This window comes from Microtus oregoni, unplaced genomic scaffold (assembly GCF_018167655.1).
Source record: "Microtus oregoni isolate MIOR12 unplaced genomic scaffold, Mior012 000015F_ref0000493, whole genome shotgun sequence".
Lineage (NCBI taxonomy): Eukaryota > Metazoa > Chordata > Mammalia > Rodentia > Cricetidae > Microtus > Microtus oregoni.
Genome location: NW_024543074.1, coordinates 11,874,126 through 11,891,834, shown reverse-complemented (window position 1 = coordinate 11,891,834; position 17,709 = coordinate 11,874,126). Strand labels below are relative to the sequence as shown.

The window sequence follows — 17,709 nt, the reverse complement described above, 5'->3', positions numbered from 1 at the left end:
ACCAAACCAAGACCCCAGAGTTTAAATTATGTGAAAGAAAGACTGGTTAAAAGTTCAGCACCTCTAAAAACTCATCCACACTTAGTTCAAAGGACGAGAAAATGGGTTCTCAGATAATATGAGATTGTTCAACTCTATTTAAATTGATAAGTAGTATAGTTCCCCATGGAAACAAGTTAGTTTGGCTGAGCCTGGTTGTTCCCACCTATGATCCCAGCTACTCAAGAAACTTAGTCAAGAGGTTCAAAGCCATCCTGAAGAAGAGAGCAAGACTCAGTTAAAAGTAAGTAAATAAATAAATGGGTAGATAGATAGGCAGATAAAATCAAAGAAAACTGCACAGTCTGAATAAATGCAAACACCCTTGATTCCGAAGCTTGGTATGCATTCCTCTTCCTTCTTTCCCACCCTCTCTAACCAGGGTCAACTCAAGCCATTTTTAGAGCTTAAGGCCTAAAGTACAGAAAGGCACAGAATGGAGAAGCTGATTATCACAATAAACTCCGAAGTACTTAAGTCCTAATATTAAGCTATGACTTATTACAGAGTATTACTTTTATTACTCTATACAGAAATGCTTTTAGTTGTCTCATTATATCAGATATAAAACATAAATGTATTTATCCTAAAAACCTAAAATTATTCCAAGTACATCTATTCTAAGATATTTCACAGAAACATTTCATATAAAACTCATAAACACTAACTCAAGTTCAGGATTTAAATTTACTCAACATACTAAAAGAGCACACCAATAACTGTATTTGCATAAAATATACATAAGAATTTCAAGAAAAACATCCACAATCTTTTATACCTTTCAGGGCAATCACTTTGCTGGCAGGATTCATGATGGCACTGTCTGCTGAGATGGGTCTTCGAATTGGATTGCTCGGATCATTCATATCAATGATTACCACCTGGGCCTGTTCTCCTACTTTTTCTCTAATGCAGATGAATTTATCTGACTCCATAGTCAGGGTACTGAAGCCAATGTTTGCTGGGTTGATACCCAGGTTCTGGAGCTGAAAAGAAATATAGACCATGTTACCAAATAGGAAAGTATAATTTGACATTCATATATTATCATCAATTTAAATCCTAGTTTAACCATCAATGCAAGGCCAACAGTGATGATAGGCAAGTAATAGACTTTCTTCATTGTCTGAAAAAATGTGGCATTCAACTGTTGCAGCTTAACTTCACATTACAACTAAGGAGGTTAGAGATGAAGTTAAAGGAAGAGCAACTTCTGAGTGCTGGTGTTTATGGTTCAAGGGATTTATGACCATTATGTTTCTTGGTGAATTGTCAATCTTTGAACTATTGAACTTACTCTCTTTTACCCCCACTAACTTAGCACAATTATTTATTCCCCTGCATTAGGCTTCAGGTAAAATATTTTAAAAAGGAGAAAAAAAAATTAAAATCACAGAGTTTTCAATCTGAAGAAGAAACATGGGCTAGCATGAGCAAAGTTATGTTGTGCAAAGAGTCAAACAGGCTATACAGAAGCGGATCTGTCAGATGCCTCTATATAAGCAAGGCCTTCAAGAAGCCAGTCTAGAGAATTCTTTCCAGGGGAAGCACGTGCTAATGCAAAGGCCCGTGCAAATGTCTGAAGGAGCTACAAGTACTTAAAATAACACGGAGAGTATAGACTAATAAAGGATTGAACAGGGAATAAAGATTATACAGAGAGGCAAGAAAGAACGGCTTGCCTGACAAGCTAAATTTACCTCCTAAGAATCCTGAACTTACAATACAGGTAAAAAGAACTACTTAAGAATTTTAACAGCTAAGCATGGTAGCACATGTCTGTAATCCAAACAAAAGCAGGAGATCTGAGTTTGAGGCTAGCCTGGTCTACAGAGAAAGTTCCAGGATAGCCATGACTACACAGAGAAACTCTGTCTTGAAAAACAAAAACAAAAATAAAGAAATTTTTGCTCTATATGAATAGCAGACACTACAGTATTTATTCAGTAAATAGTTGCTCAATAGATGGTACATCTTCGAAAGCAAATTAAGTATTTGAGTACGGAAGTCACCGGTGACTAGAAAGGATCTCTACTAGACTGGAACACTAATTCTCTGGATGATCAAATCCTCCTAAAAGAGACTGCCTGAAGGGCTGGGTCTACTAGCCTAGACAAGAGAGCATTCCCATTCCCCTTCTCCCCCCATGGTAGGAAATTGTCATGGTGTAAATTGAGAAAAAGCCCTTGTGCCCCAGCTACATAGCTTCCCTTCACTGCACTGGCTGAGCAATGTTAGTTGTATTTTATGGAATTCTTTTGCTACAAATAAACAGGCCAGGATCTGAAGTAGGTCCAGAAAGAGCTTAAGAGCTTCTTTTACTTTCACTTCTCTTTAATTACTCAAACACTACAGTATAACCAGTTATAAAATGTAGTTAGTTCTAACTCAGACACAGCATTGGAGGGCAAAGAGCCAAGCAACTATCCAACCATTAACGCACACGCAGCATTAAAGTGGAACAATAACCAGCTTTATAAGCTCAAGATATGCTATAATGCCAGGCAAATCAAAAGCTATATAATAGGTAACTTATAATGAATGTGGTTATGGTTAAACAGTATGAATCTATTTTTACTTCTTTTTGACATTAACCTATTGAGGGAGGGGGTGGAAACAGAGTTTATCTGTATAGCCTTGGCTGTCCTGGAACTCTCTGTATATCAGGTTGGTCTCAAAGTCGCCTGCCTCTACATCCTGAGTGCTGGGACTATAGGGTGCGCCACCATCACCCAGTTTCTACTTTTAACTTCAGATCTAGAGAAAGATAAATGGAAGTAGTCCCCAAATAAACAAATGGTCCGTGAGTGGGATTCTGAGACAGTCTTTTTTTTTTTTTTTGGTTTTTAGAGACAGGGTTTCTCTGTGGCTTTGGAGCCTGTCCTGGAACTAGCTCTGTAAACCAGGCTGGTCTCGAACTCACAGAGATCCGCCTGCCTCTGCCTCCCGAGTGCTGGGATTAAAGGCGTGCGCCACCATCGCCCGGCCCAAAGTCTTTTCTTTGGATACAAGTTATCCACCTTGTTCCTGAGGAAGAATACACATCTGGTTTTCAGAATAGAGGGACATTAGTCTCTCAAAAGATTCATGTGGATAGTTTCTTACTCAGTGTTGGAAAAAGTGTTCCAATTGCTCAGAATTTACATAGCTATACATAGAAACACAGCATACTAGCTTCTGAATAACTTCATGAGAATTATGACACACACTCTCTCTACCCTAAATCTTCACTTCACCTACTGCACTTTTTAATTACAGATATCATTGCTTTTTTTTTTTCTTTTAATTTTTCAAAACAGGGTTTCTCTGTAGCTTTGGAGCCTGTCCTGGAGCTTGCTCTGTAGACCAGGTTGGCCTCAAAAATCAGAGATCCGCCTGCCTCTGTCTCTGGGATTAAAGATGTGCACCAACACCACCAAGCATGTTTAATTTCTTTAGTATCTAAAAAAATGCAGACTTAAATAAAGTGTTAGTCAGAAACCAAAATTAAAAACAAAATATTGTAGGGAGGAGGACACACTGGCTGCTAAGCTGCAATGCCACACACAGGATGAAGCAGAAGGACTGCCAGACTACAGAGACCATGTTTCAAAAAAGCTAAACCAGAGGCTGGAGGAATGGCTCTGCATTAAGAGAACTGACTATTCTTCTAAAGTATCTGGGTTTGATTCCCAGCACCCACATGTTAGCCCACAACCATCTGTCAACAAAAGTTCCAGTGAATCTGATGCCCTCTTCTGACTTCTGTGGGTATCAGAAATTCACACGATGCATAGGCATACATGCAGGCCAACATCCATACACATAATATTTTTTCCATTTAAAAGTGGAAAAATGATGCCACGCAGTAGTGGCACACACCTTTAATCCCAATACCTGGGAGGCACAGGCAGGAGGATCTCTCTGAGTTCGAGGCCAGCTTGGTCTTCCTTCAAAGTAGTTCCAGGACAACCTTCAATTTCAAAGGCAACTCCAAGACAAGGAGCCACTACTCGAAAAGACAGTAATGCTAAAGAGTAGTTCCCTCTTGAAATCCCAGTACTTGTCTCAAAAAAAAAAAGTGTAGTCAGTTTGAGAATGACATTCCTGAGGGTACTTTGGCAGGAAGTATTCAGACCTCAGTAAGGGGCTTAGTCTAGTCTCTTGGAGCACAGGTAAGGGTATTTTTATAAGGGGAACACTGGTAATAGGAAATCCATTATAAACTGAAGAATAGGTCATATAACTAAATATTTTAAGGATAAAGATGAAAGGACTTGAAAATACTCCAAATAGCTGAGTTTGGTAGCTTCTACCTGTGATCCTACTTACTTAGGAAGCTAAGGCAAAGGCTCATTAAGTATAAGGCCAACCTGAGCTATATCACAAGACTTATCCCAGGAAGAAAAAAAGAGACATAGACAGAGACAGACAGACAAAGAGAGAACAAGAGAGCAAGCATGGAAGAGTGAGCATTAAGAGACAGCACGAGAGAAAGCTTATGTGTGTGTAGGCAAGTGGATTAAATTGAAACTAAAACATTCAAGTATGTTTAAAAACACATTTAAATTATGGCCATTTGTACTACTAAAAAGAAACTCCTCTTCCCTAGAAAGTCTTTCCTGGATGTTAGCAAAAGACAGGAACTTCAAGGATCCTCCTAGATAGCAGGAAGGTACACTTGCAACCCCCTCTGCAGGGAAAGTTGGCAAGTTCTTTTCTCTTCTTGGTATCACCTGAGGCAATTATGCACCGATTCTGCTCATACTTTCCTATAATATAGGAAAGACGGAAAAATACCATAACAGTAGTGAATAGGGTCAGCCACCATTAACTGTAATTCTGGCTTAGATGTACCCTTAGAGTAAGAACTGCCATATTTGATAACTATGTTTAATAATATTTGTACAGGACTTAATCTTTCAAAGTGTAGCAATACTGCTAAAGGTTTTCTTTTCAAAACAACCATAAAATATTCTTAAATCAACTATAAAGGTGTAATGGTATATCAGCGATGCCAGAGAAAGTGATTTCAGAAGGCAAATCTACAAATTTGCATCAATTTTCAGAAGACCCACAGCAATACCCAACTATAGCCATATCTCAGTAGTCTTAGTTGACAAAACATTGCCCTTGAAGCTAAAGATATTCTACATTGAGATATGCTTGTCTGCTAGTTTTTGTTGTCAACCTGACACAACCTTGAGTGACCTCAAAAGAGGAAATCTCTATGAGGAATTATCTAGAGCAGGTTGTACTGTGGGGGATCATCCATATTGTTAATTGACCCTGTGAATGGCACTATTCCCTAGGCATGGCATAATGAACTGTTTAAGAACAAAAGAAGCTAGATGAGCAGAACCAAGCAGTCAGTATCTGTGTGGTCCTTTCTCTGTGGCTATGAATGTGATGTGAGTTGCTATGTAAGTTCCTGCTTCCATTTCCCTCAGTGATGTACTATAACTTGGAATTGTAAGCCCATAAGCCCTTTCCTCCCCTAAATTGCTTTCAATCAGAGTACTTGATCACAGCAACAGAAATGAAACTTAGGAAAGTTTGAAAATGTCAATTATGAAGAAATTTTTTTCTAAACTTCAAAGAGCTGTTGTGGGAATCTAGAAAAAAAGCATTTGGATTCACATGCATATAGTACAGCATCCAGTGACAAAAAAAGGTTCATTACAGTCCTGTAGTCCTGTGAAGCCACTCACCCCATCAGTCTCTCATTCAAGCAATTAGGGATATTTTTCCTTAGTACAATTAAGAATACATTTCCATTCTAAGTTCTCAATCAAAAATTAATAGGATAATGAACAAAAGCATACTAATTATCCACTGCTTCTTTCTGAGAAACACATGATCTTTGTAACCTATTATTTGGTTTCCAGGCTAGATTTTGGTTTGCCAAATGGCATTACTTTAGGACCTAAGCTTGAACTTAACTTATAACCAACTCAAAGCTTCTGAGTGCCCTGGAATTACCCAGTTATAAACAATATGCAAACCTCTCCTTTATGAATAAGGCAGATGTGGTGGTGGAGCACACCAATACCCAGCACTGAGGGGGCAGAGGCAGGGGGATCTCTAAGTTCGAGGCCAGCCTGGTTCCAGGACAGTCAGGACTATACATAGTCTTGAAACCCGTCTTGAAAAAAAAAAATAATTTCTTTGCTTCAAGTTGGATCAAACTGAGGGGGGAGCACTTCAGCAGTCTTAAGATTCTGTAGTAGCAAGATACAGTATTTCAAATTTCCCATACTCTAGAGTGCAGACATTTCCTTAATTCAAGACAACTACAGTAAATTTTATGATTATAAAGTATCATCCAGAATTAATTATTTTCTGGATTCCCCATAAAGAGCCCAAATCCTGGTTTTTCCACTGAAATACCCATTTACGAGTTAGTATCTGTGTACAAACATTTGGAACTACAGTAGCTATTCTCAGAGTTGTGGGAACTTAAAGTGAAATACTAAAAACAATGCCTGATGCTACCAGGCCCTCAGTCGACACTATCAGCACAGCAGAACTGTGGGCCCAGTTCAAGCCAACTGTCTTTCATTGCACTTAATTATCTGCTTCGTTCAGCTGTCCATAGGTCGTGGGTGTGAATTTCATTTCACCACATTGATAACAGCTAGAAGGCTCTCAAAATCTTACCCAAGACTCTGAAATTTTCCTTCTTTCTCCCTCCCTCTCCCGGGTTTTTTTTTTTTTTTTTTTACAACCTTGCTATGTAGCCCTAGCTGTAACAACATAGTGTATACTCCAGATGGCCTTGAATGGGCAGTGAGGGACTGTGATCCTTCTACTTCCTGAGAGCAGACTGCAAGCATGTGCTCCCAAGTCTTTTTTTCTTTCCTTTTGAGAAAGAAACTATACTCTAAGACTTGTAATTCTGCTATTTTGCTTATTAAATTCCAAAGGACAGAATCTTCAAAGCCATGCCACATATTCCTGATAAGCAACCCTATTAACTTTTTAATAGCATACAGAACAGCATTACTAAAGTCTTCTATCAAAACTAATAAATGGCTCCATGTGCTGGAAGAGGAAGCTAGCAAAGCTAATGTCATTCAAGTAAACAATTACAATAAATTTCATAATTTGATTATGAAGTTCAAGTGGCATCTAAAATTAATCGCTGGCATCCTCATAAGAGCCCAAATGTCTGGTATAGCCCTAGATTTTCCACTAAAATAATCACGGCCCAGTTAATATCTGTGTACTATTTCTTCACTGCAAACATTTGGAATGACAGTACCTACTCTCAGAGTTGTGGGGACTTAATGGGAAATGCTAAAGCTAACATCAGGTTAGTTTTAAAGTTTCTTTCAACTTAAACACTCAAGACTAAGAAGGTCACTCCATTTTTCTTGTTGGTATACAAGAGCTGAGTACAGCCACCGGTCCAAAGCCTAGACGGTTCCACACCAATTGTTGCCAGGTTTCCTGATCTGCCCATGCTCCACAATTCCAGACTACCTTCAAAAATTCATCTTTAGGTTCTCCAAATAAAATAGCTTCTTTAGAAATCTACCATTGAGTTTTTTCCTTATGTTTCCCCTGCTTGTGCTCCAAGTACAAGCCTAAAACCTATGGAAGAGGGCAAGGGCATCAGATCTCCTGTAACTAACTAGAGCTGTAAGCGGAACTATGGATGGCTGTGAGCTACCATGTGGGCGCTGGGAACTGAACCCAACTCCTCTGCAAGAGCAACAAGTGCTCTTCTTAACTGCTAGGCCATCTTTCCACCCCTTCTACCACTGATTTTTAACATGCCTTTCTAAAATTAGTTCAGAACCTTCTTACACAAAAGACCCTCTAAATAATTTTTCAAGATAATTGTGGGTGGAAAGACAAAATCCAAGAGCTGACATTAAAAAACAAAAATAAAAAACTGGTAAGAAGGAAAAGCTGAGCTGATTCAGTGGTTAAGAGCACTGCTGTGCTTCTGGAGGACCTGGGTTCAATTCCCAGGGCCCATATGATGGTTCATATCATACATAACTCCAGTTCTAGAGGATTCAATGGCCTCTTCTGGTCTCCACAGGCACCAGACAGGCAACTAATGCTCAGTTCTATGTGAAGACATAACAATCATGCGTACTAAAAAGAGGGGGCAGTTATTTCTTTTTAAATGATTTATTTTTATTTTGTGTGCATTGGTATTTTGCCTACATTTATGCCCATATGAGGGTGTCGGATCCCCTGGAACTGGAGGTACAGACAGCTGTGAATTGTCATGTGGGTCACCTGGAAGCACAGCCAATGTTCTCAATCACTGAGCCATCTCTCCAGCCCCCATTTCTTAATTTCTTATAGAAGAAAGCTAACTAAAAGGTAGCAAATGGAGTCGGGCAGTGGTGGCGCACACCTTTAATCCCAGCACTCGGGAGGCAGAGGCAGGCGGATCTACGGAGAAATCCTGTCTCGAAAAAAAAAAAAAAAAAAAAAAAAAGAACTAGAGTTTGATTCTTTGACCAACATGGCAGAAGGAAAGAACCCATTCCCACAAGTTGTCCTTCAATTTCCATATACATGTCACTTCACAATGCACATATACACATAAATATATAAATACAAATTTTAAGTGGTGAAGTGTAGGGTAGTAATCCCAGTGCACGGAAGGCTGAAACAGGAGGATCAAGGCTGGGGGCCAGTGTGAGCTTCTGCATAGTAAGCCACTTTCCCAAATGTGGAAGGAAAGACAAAATTCTTTTAAACATAGACAACCATCACACTAATTGCTTCAGGAGAAAAAAAAAATGGATACTAAAACTAATGGATTTTAAGGAGAAATGGGAATCTGCAGACTCAACATTATCTTCCCCAGAAGATAACTCCAGAGGCAGAAGAAAACTCAGCTCCAACTTTCAAGTTGTATCACAAGCAATAAATCGAACTGATGGCATATGCTTCCCACTTTAATGACACTGTGCCCAAATAAGACAACTCCAATCACAACCTAGTAGTTGGGCTCAAACTGAGGAACATTTCAAAAAATTATACACAACTACACCTTTCTAAAAATGTCATGAAATACAGCATATTATAGATATAAAAAATTTAGAGGCAAGTAGGACCACTAAATGCGACTGTTGTTTGAGTTATATTTGGATAGTCAACAGCATTGGAAAAACTGGTTAAATCTGAGTAAGACCTGAACTAAGCAAGTTCTGTTAATTCCCCGCTTTCTAAAAACTCTAACTGTACTGACTTAGCACACCACACAGGATTTTTAGGGAGTTATTTTAGGGAGTCCTGTCTTTATCGTGACCAAGCTCTAGAACTATAGCTTGTTTGTTGCAGACTGTTTGTTTGTCATTCTACCATTTCCTAAGTAAACTTTGCCGGGACAATTGCTTTGTTTTTGTTTTCTTGAAGAGATCAGGAAAACCTTGATAAGCCAAGGGACCAGGAAACTGGTAGAAGTAAACCAGTGCCAGAATACATAGTTTGGTTAAAACTATGAACACACTGCTAAAGGACCACATGAACCATAAACACACACAATGTGGTAATACGCACACAGAACAAAATGCTAACAAAAGGCACACAACCAAACAAAACCACACTACGTCAAATAATAAAAGACAATTCCCCCACTAATACAATGGCTTAATCTCTGCCATCACTTGCAACTGCAGTTGTGCCTATTAAATAATAGGTTTGCTCTGCTTCATCCACCCAGCAGTTTTTACATGAATCACAAATCATCTTCTCTACAAGCACACCCAAGGAAGATGTATCCCACTAAACGCCTAGCAAACTTGGAGCAGAGTTCTTTAGCAGCTATATCAGCTGAAAACTAAAATATAAGAAAGCTTGTGTTTCTGATAGCATTACTTATGACTCATGTTTCACAATTATTGCTTGGCACCACACTTTTCAGATCCTTCTTCTTTGTTTCATCTGAACTGAGACGACGTCAGCAAGCATGAGCTACTGTGTTCCAGACAAAGCTATTTTCTCAATGCTCTATATACGTTTCCGCTAATTCTTGTAACATGCAAGGACTTATTAAGAAGGAGCCACCAATTTAAAGGTCAAAGTTTTAGAGACCTACAGTTGTTCTATAGTCATTATTCTACCATTACTTTCCTAGTACAGGTATTTTTAAGTATTTCATTCAGCCTAATTTCTTCTACAAACACCAAACGTCCTCTACCTTCCTCCAGCACCAAACACACAGGAAAAATGTTGAGCTGTCACTTCACTGGGACCTTCCTGGAAACTAGAAAGATCAGTGTCAAAAACTGCAGTTGCTGTAGTCTGCAGGAAATGAGGAATGCTGAGAATGCAGCATGCCTGGGTTTATTCCATCAACAGGATGCCAGCCATTGCTTTTGTTGGCTCCACAAATTTCAAGCAACAAACAAAACACTTTTAAACATTTTTAACCTTTGCTGATCCCACACTTAAAACATACAGGTTTGTTTCTACTCCAGGTGAATCATTGAAGGCATCACTATTTTTCTTGGGAGAACTTCTGACTCTTGGCAATAACTAGAAACTGAATGCAATAGAAGCGAAGATCTACAGCAAGAGACAAGGACTGAAAAACGTTAGCTTGATAGCACTAGAGTCTCTTATAGAATTGTTCCTACTTGTAACCTACTACTGACTGGGAGTTTTGTTGGCTTGTTTTGTTTTTCTTTTTCTGAAACAGGGTTTCTCTGTGTAGCTTTGGCTGTCCTGGAACTTACTCTGTAGACTGCTGGCCTCTGCCTCCCAAGTGTTGGGATTAAAGGTGTGTGCCACCAGTGCCCAGGTTAATGTATTGGATTTTTGTTTTGTTTTTTTCAGGACAAGATGTTTTCTGTATAGCCCTTGCTGACCTGGAACATGACTGGGAATTTAAAAATGTTAAATTTGACGTATTCAAAAGAAAAATCCAATGATCAGATGAAGTACTGACCAAGCTCCAAGGAAAGTTTTATGCTCAAAACCTTGAAGATGGAAATGGCACACCAAGATTACGCCCTTTCTTGTATAAAGGACATTGTGTATGCAAAGAACACACCAAAGGGAGGGGAAGGGGCTTATTTCAAGGCTCAAGAATGTAAAATTTAGTGTCAACATAAAGACCCTCAAAAGCAGAGACAAGACTGGAGTTCAATGGCGGTGTGCAAGCGCAAGCATCCCCAGGGCTGTAAAAACCTTTCCTGCAGAGCTGGGCAGACACCAGAGTTTCTTGGTATGGCTATCTGAAAACATTTTCTATGCCATAATTCCAACAGTACGCTGCTGCCTACACTCATTTAAATTTTCTGCCATATGCTAACAGATCTGTTAAGAAATTAGATACCATGCTGTACTACTACTCATTTCTGCTTGAAGTACTAATTTATAGCATAACAAATTTACCAGTTTACCAGGTGCTACAAGTTACAAAAGCAGAATCATTTTATTTTACAGATTAATTACTGAAATATTTATTTTCTCATGGCACAAATGCCCCAAATCTCAAGCTCACATAATGAATGAAATTGCATTCAACATCAAGAGTTACTGGCTAAAATATTAGCATTTCAGGGAGTCCATTGAGCATCCATTATTTGGAAACAATTTCTTTCTTTTCTTATTTATTTATTTTGGTTTTTCAAGACAAGGTTTCTTTGTGTAGCTTTGGCACTTGTTCTAGACCAGGCTGGCCTCAAATTCACAGAGATCCACCTGCCTCTGCACCTCCTGGGTGCTGGGATTAAAGGCGTGCACCACCACCCTCTTTCTTTTTCTCTCTCTCTTTCTTTCTTTTTGGAGAAAGGATCTTAATTTGTAGTTCAGCCTGGCCTACATACTGAGACCTTATGCCTCAATCTCCCAAGTGATTTCCCCATGTCCATTTTCAATCCAGTTTTTTAAGTATAATTTTTGTAAAACTTTTACTTTCATTAAATTCCAATTTTATCACTAAGGAAATTGAAGGGGGAAGTAGATTTTAGGCTTTTAGGAACTTGTATTCAAATTGTAGATCATGTTTTCCAAAAGAGGAAAAAAAAACCCATCTCAGTAAGTACAGTCACTGGAACAGGTTAAAAAAATGAACCCTGGTGTGGGGGAACACGTCTTTACTCCCTGGACTTGGGAGGCAGAGGCAGGTGGAGCCACACTGGTTTACACAGCAAGTTTCAGGCCTGTAGCGAGCTGCGTGGAGCCACATCTGATAATCAGCTCCTAATTATGGCTAAGATCTGACTTATGCTATTATCATGCAATGATTGTCAGCTGCTTGCATATGCGTGAACCTATGGGCAGTGCCCACCTGGCAATCCGGGGTTGGCGGCCTGTGCCTTTTTAAGGGCGGGAGAGGTTTGCCCGAGAAGAGAAAAAGAAGAGAGGGGAAGAGAGAGAGAGAGATACAATTGTTAAAAAAGGTCCTGAATAAACTGTCTGCAGGAAGAGCTCCGGGTGTCGCGTCATCCTTGCGGGTCGAGGGTGGACGCGACACAGGCCAGTTAGGGTTATACAGTGGGACCCTGTCTCAAAAAGAAAAAGAAGCATCTTGTTTTGTTTGGTCAAAGAGAAGGAATATTCTTCATGCTTAGAATAAATTTTAGTTTATCAAACAATCTTGCTTCCTTCATATAAGCAAAACTTGTTTCCACAATCTAAAAATAACTTGTATTTATTTTGGTCACTTTAATTCCTAAATATGTAACCTGTTCTTGGCTAGGCATGGTAGTACATGTCTGTAATCCCAGCTCTTAAGAGGCTAAGACAGGAAGAGGCCAAGCAAGTTAGCACCATATTAGGTTACACAGCAAAATCTTGCCTTCCCCTGCCCATGCACACAGCAGAAACAAGACCAAACATAATGTATGATTCTTTTATATAAAATAGCCACAAAATTAAGTTCTTAGTGACAGAAAGCAGATTACCGGTTTGCCAAGAGATGGAAAGAATGAGAGGAAGATAGATTGATTTCTCAACAGGTATAATTAACATCCCAGGCAATGAAAATGTTCTGAAAATATACACCGAAGTGACATCACACTTAAACACTAAGTCATTCAGTTTTTATTTGCTTAATTATTTAGAAATAGGGTCTTCCTATAGTCTTGGCTGACCTCACACTCAAATCCTCCTGCCTCAGCACCCCCAGAGCTGAGATTACAGGATGAGTGATGAGTTTCCAAGACTGTGCCACAAACATGGCACCGAATGCTGTTCACATTCATTATCAGGCTAAAACAGCTAATTTAGGTTTCGTGTATTTTAACAAAAACAAACAAACAATCTTGAAAAGGCTAGGGAGTTGACTCAGAAAACAGAGATTATTCTTAGCAGGGGGAAGGCCCTGAGCTTTACAACCAGCTAGCCAGCACATATACACACTAGCATCACTTGCAAAAGCTTAACCTCTTTGAAAGCATAAACTCAGCTTAGACAGACTTAAATTATTCAGTCATTTGACTTTCTTTACATACAAAAAAGTAAACCTGGCCGGGTGGTGGTGGCGCACGCCTTTAATCCCAGCACTTGGGAGGCAGAGGCAGGCGGATCTCTGTGAGTTTGAGACCAGCCTGGTCTACAAGAGCTAGTTCCAGGACAGGATCCAAAACCACAGAGAAACCCTGTCTCGAAAAACCAAAAAAAAAAAAAAAAAAGTAAACCTGTGTTGGAGAAATGGTGCAGAAGACGAGCATTCCTCCTCCTCCAGGGGACCAGAGATAGTTCCCAGCACCCATGTTAGGCGGCTCACAACTAGTGCCTCTACCTCCAGCTTCGGGGGCCTCTTCTGACCGCATGGGTACCCTGAACCTATCCCCTACTTATTAAAAAAAAAAAAAAAGTAAAAAAGTAGTAACTTAAAAAATATTTTTTATTGATTTTTATTGAGCTCTACATTTTTCTCTGCTCCCCTCCCTGCCTCTCCCCTTCTCTTCAACCTTCTCCCAGGGTCCCCATGCTCCCAATTTACTCAGGAGAGCTTGTCTTTTTCTACTTCTCATGTAGATTTTTACACATCACATTTCAGAAACTTTAATTAACTTTGTTATGCTTTGAATGTATTCCCCCACAAAGTTTACATACAGGAAACTAAAACCCAAATCATATATAAATCATATTGTTGTAATGGTGGGCCTTTGGGGGTATTATGGTTTTGATATGAAATGTCTCCTACAGGCTCACATGTTCAGTTACTTGATCCTCAGTTCCTTGGTAGCTTTATGTTGGAATTCTGGAGAAGTGAGAGGGATAGCATCTGCTTCTAGCAGTCATGACATGAAGAGCCCCTTCCCTTAACCATGAGGAGTAGACACCTACTGCCATGATTTATCTGCCCAAGAATATATACCCAAACAACCATAGACTGAACCCCAAAACCCATTTCTACCTTCAGGTCACATTCACAGATATCTTGGTCATAGCTACACAAAAAATAACACAGAAGGTAACAAAGATTAGATGAGGTGACATTGCTCTATAAGAGACAAGTCCAAGTCAAGTTACTCTCCTCTTGCCATGTGATGCCTTCTGTAACTAGGCCCTTACCAAATGCAAAGCAATGTTCTTGCACTTGTCACCTCCCAGAATCATAAGCCAAATAAATTTCTAGTCTTTATAAATTACATGTTCTTGTGTGTATTCTGTAATAGTAACAAAAATCAACAGACACTATTTTCATAAGCATTTTCTTAATATCAGTGCCTTTATTAGTACCAGAAAATCATCTCTATCCCAAAGTGCTTTTTAAAATCCATTATGGTAGCACCAAGCGGTGGTGGCGCATGCCTTTAATCCCAGCACTCAAGAGGCAGAGGTAGGCAGATCTCTGTGAGTTTGAGGCCAGCCTGGTCTACAGAGTGAGTTCCGGGACAGGCACCAAAGCTACAGAAAAACCCTGTCTCAAAAAATAAAAACAAACAAAAAAATCCATTATGGTTGCATTGGAGAAATTTCTCAGTGGTTAAAAGCACTGGCTGCTCTTCCAGAGGACCCAGGTTTGAATCTCAGCATTTGTATGGTGGTTCACAATCATCTGAGCTCTCTCTATATATAAATGTATAATATATAATACATATTATCTATTAATAATGTTTATTAAATTTATTATGGTACAACCACAAAACTTTTAGACATGCTTCAAATTTCCATGTGCCTATCAAGAATTTCTTTCCATTTGTCTTAGGATACAAGTTATCAAGGGAGTAGTTAAGATGTTGTGACATCCAACATTTCCAATTGTGAGAACACATAAAGAAGAAGGAATTGTAAGATGTATAAAGTAGCCTTATTCAAATACGGGTGATTTCAGGCACATGGTAGTTTCTGTCAAATAATGTTTTGGTGTTCAAATAAGTAACTGTGAGAGGCTTAATAACATGCAGAGTTCTGTTTTTCCAAACAGAGTCTTGCTATATATATAAAATCATGGTTGGCTTGGTACTCAATATACAAGGTAAGCTGGTCTCAACTTGGACCATTCCTCTTGCTACCATGTCAGGCTCAGCAAGCTCTTTTACTGTGAACTCTAACTTATAGCTACAATAGTGCATGGGTTGAGTGTGTGTCTGTGTGCCATGACACCTGTGTGGAAATCAGAGAACTCCTCTCTGGAATTGGTTCTCCCCTTCCACTGTGAGTTCCAGGGACTAGTGAGTCATCAGATTTCCACAACAAGCACTTTTTCTTGCTGAGCCAACTTGCAGGTCCTCAGGAAGACTCTTAAAGCAATCTTTTCCCAAAAGATGTTTTAAGGTTAAAAGTCAAACAAACAGCCAAGTGGTGGTGGCACACACCTTAAATCCTAGCACTCAGGAAACAAAGGCAGGGGATCTCTATGAATTTAGAAGACAACCAAGGCTATGTAGAGAAACCCTATCTCAAACTCCACTCCCCCTACTCCCCCCCCACACAAAACCCAAACAAACAAAAATCCATCTTGTCTACATTTTGATATGCCCAAATATAAACTTGCAGAGCAGGGAAAGAGATGGGTTTTATAGACCATGTACCCCTCCCTTACAGGTTTCTTTTCATCTAATTCCTCATCCTCAAACTAAGGTCCATTCAAACTTCTATAAGCCTATATATTCATAAATTCTACAAGTTGAGCATGTGTAGTCTTTGGTGGTTTCTCAGATGAGCCAGCTGATCAGAAATAAATGAAAGCAACTGTTAACCAATTCCTACTTTTCATCTACTAGGATTCCAGTTTCCGTAGATGAAGATCATCAAAACACTGTCATCTCTAAGACCCTCTAGTGTGCATCAACATTGGGTTCTTCCCTTCCCTACTCCAGAAATGGTATAGAAAACGGGAAACATTCTGGCAAAACTTCAAGATCTTGGCTTCAATAACTGGGCAGACTGTAGTTTTCTCTTTCAACATGCCATGTATGTGTACCTTGAGTAGATAAGAGGACACTTCTCCAAGACAGGTGAGAAGGATTAATATCTACAAGGTCTGAGTATTATACCATACACACAACCTATACTACAGTCTAACTTCACAGTTGCTGAGCAGTATGCTAATAAATGAGGAAGTTGGGATAAGCTAAAATCCTGACACAATCAAATAAAACCCAGAATGGCATTTTCCAGAACTGTACACTGCAGTTTAAAGTTTCAAGTATGTCGAAATGTGGTTTTAATGAGTTTTGTTCCTATTCTTGCAGAAATAACCGGAAAAGAAAGCCTACTTTACCTAACTTAAAAGCAAGCAAATAAACAAATGAACAAAAACAACTTACCTATTAAGTCATAACAAAAAGTACTAACATAGCTGCCTCCAAAGCACAACCCTACAGATCTGCAACCATTTTTGTTCCTATCCCTATTCCTATGATACTCAAGCTGAGCAAGCATATTCTACTCTTCCCTCCCTGATCCTCAAGTACAACAAGGTCTTCCAATTCAAGTTTTGCATTAGTATAAACCCCAAAACAGGTACAGTGATATAGACAACAGTGGCTTCTGAATGGAACTCACTCACTCTTGTCACTAAGGAAAAGGCAACAATAAAGTCACAAAAACTTCTACCTAATGAGGATACAAGTTAACTTGATCCTAATATATTCTGGATATTTTATCTGAGAACTTAGAGTATCATTTAAATAATTAAAGCAAAGAGAAAAAAATATTGGCTCACATAGAAGCTATTATGCCCCCCAGACATGGTGACACTGCCTGTAATTCTAGCCCTTAGGAGGCTAAGGTAAGAGGATGAATAACTCAAGGACACTTAGTCTAAGTAAGAAGAAAGACTCTATCTTCAAAACAAAATCATCTAAACTAAAACTGCTGGGGCTGGAGAAACAGTTCCACATTAAGAAGCACTAGCTAGGGGGCTGGAGAGATGGCTCAGAGGTTAAGAGCACTGACTGCTCTTCCAGAGGTCCTGTGTTCAATTCCCAGCAACCACATAGTGGCTCACAACCATCTGTAATGAGATCTGGTGCCCCCTTCTGGCCTGAGGGCATACTTGGAGGCTGAACACTGTGTACATAAAAAAAAAAAAAAAAAGAAGAAGAAGAAGCACTATTCTTCCAAATGACCTGAGTTCAATTCCCAGCATCTAAAGTGTAACTTTCAATTTCTGTACTCCAGATCCAGGGGACCCAAAGCCCTCTTCTGGCCTCTGTAGGCATTGCACACATGTGGTACACATACCTACACACAGACAAAACACTCAAATGCATGAAAAGAAACACTACGAATGTATGAATTAAAAAACACCTC

The 17,709-nt window shown here is 39.3% G+C and overlaps 1 protein-coding gene across 2 annotated transcripts in view; it reads right to left on the bottom strand.

Annotated features, from left to right (window-relative positions):
- The window catches only part of Cltc (clathrin heavy chain), a 59,613-nt gene that overhangs the window by 35,305 nt on the left and 6,599 nt on the right, over positions 1–17,709 (bottom strand). For both annotated transcript variants that reach the window (XM_041664083.1, XM_041664084.1), the window contains exon 2: positions 818–1,025. In XM_041664083.1, coding sequence (XP_041520017.1) covers positions 818–1,025 — 208 coding nt within the window. The remainder of the gene's footprint in view (positions 1–817; positions 1,026–17,709) is intronic.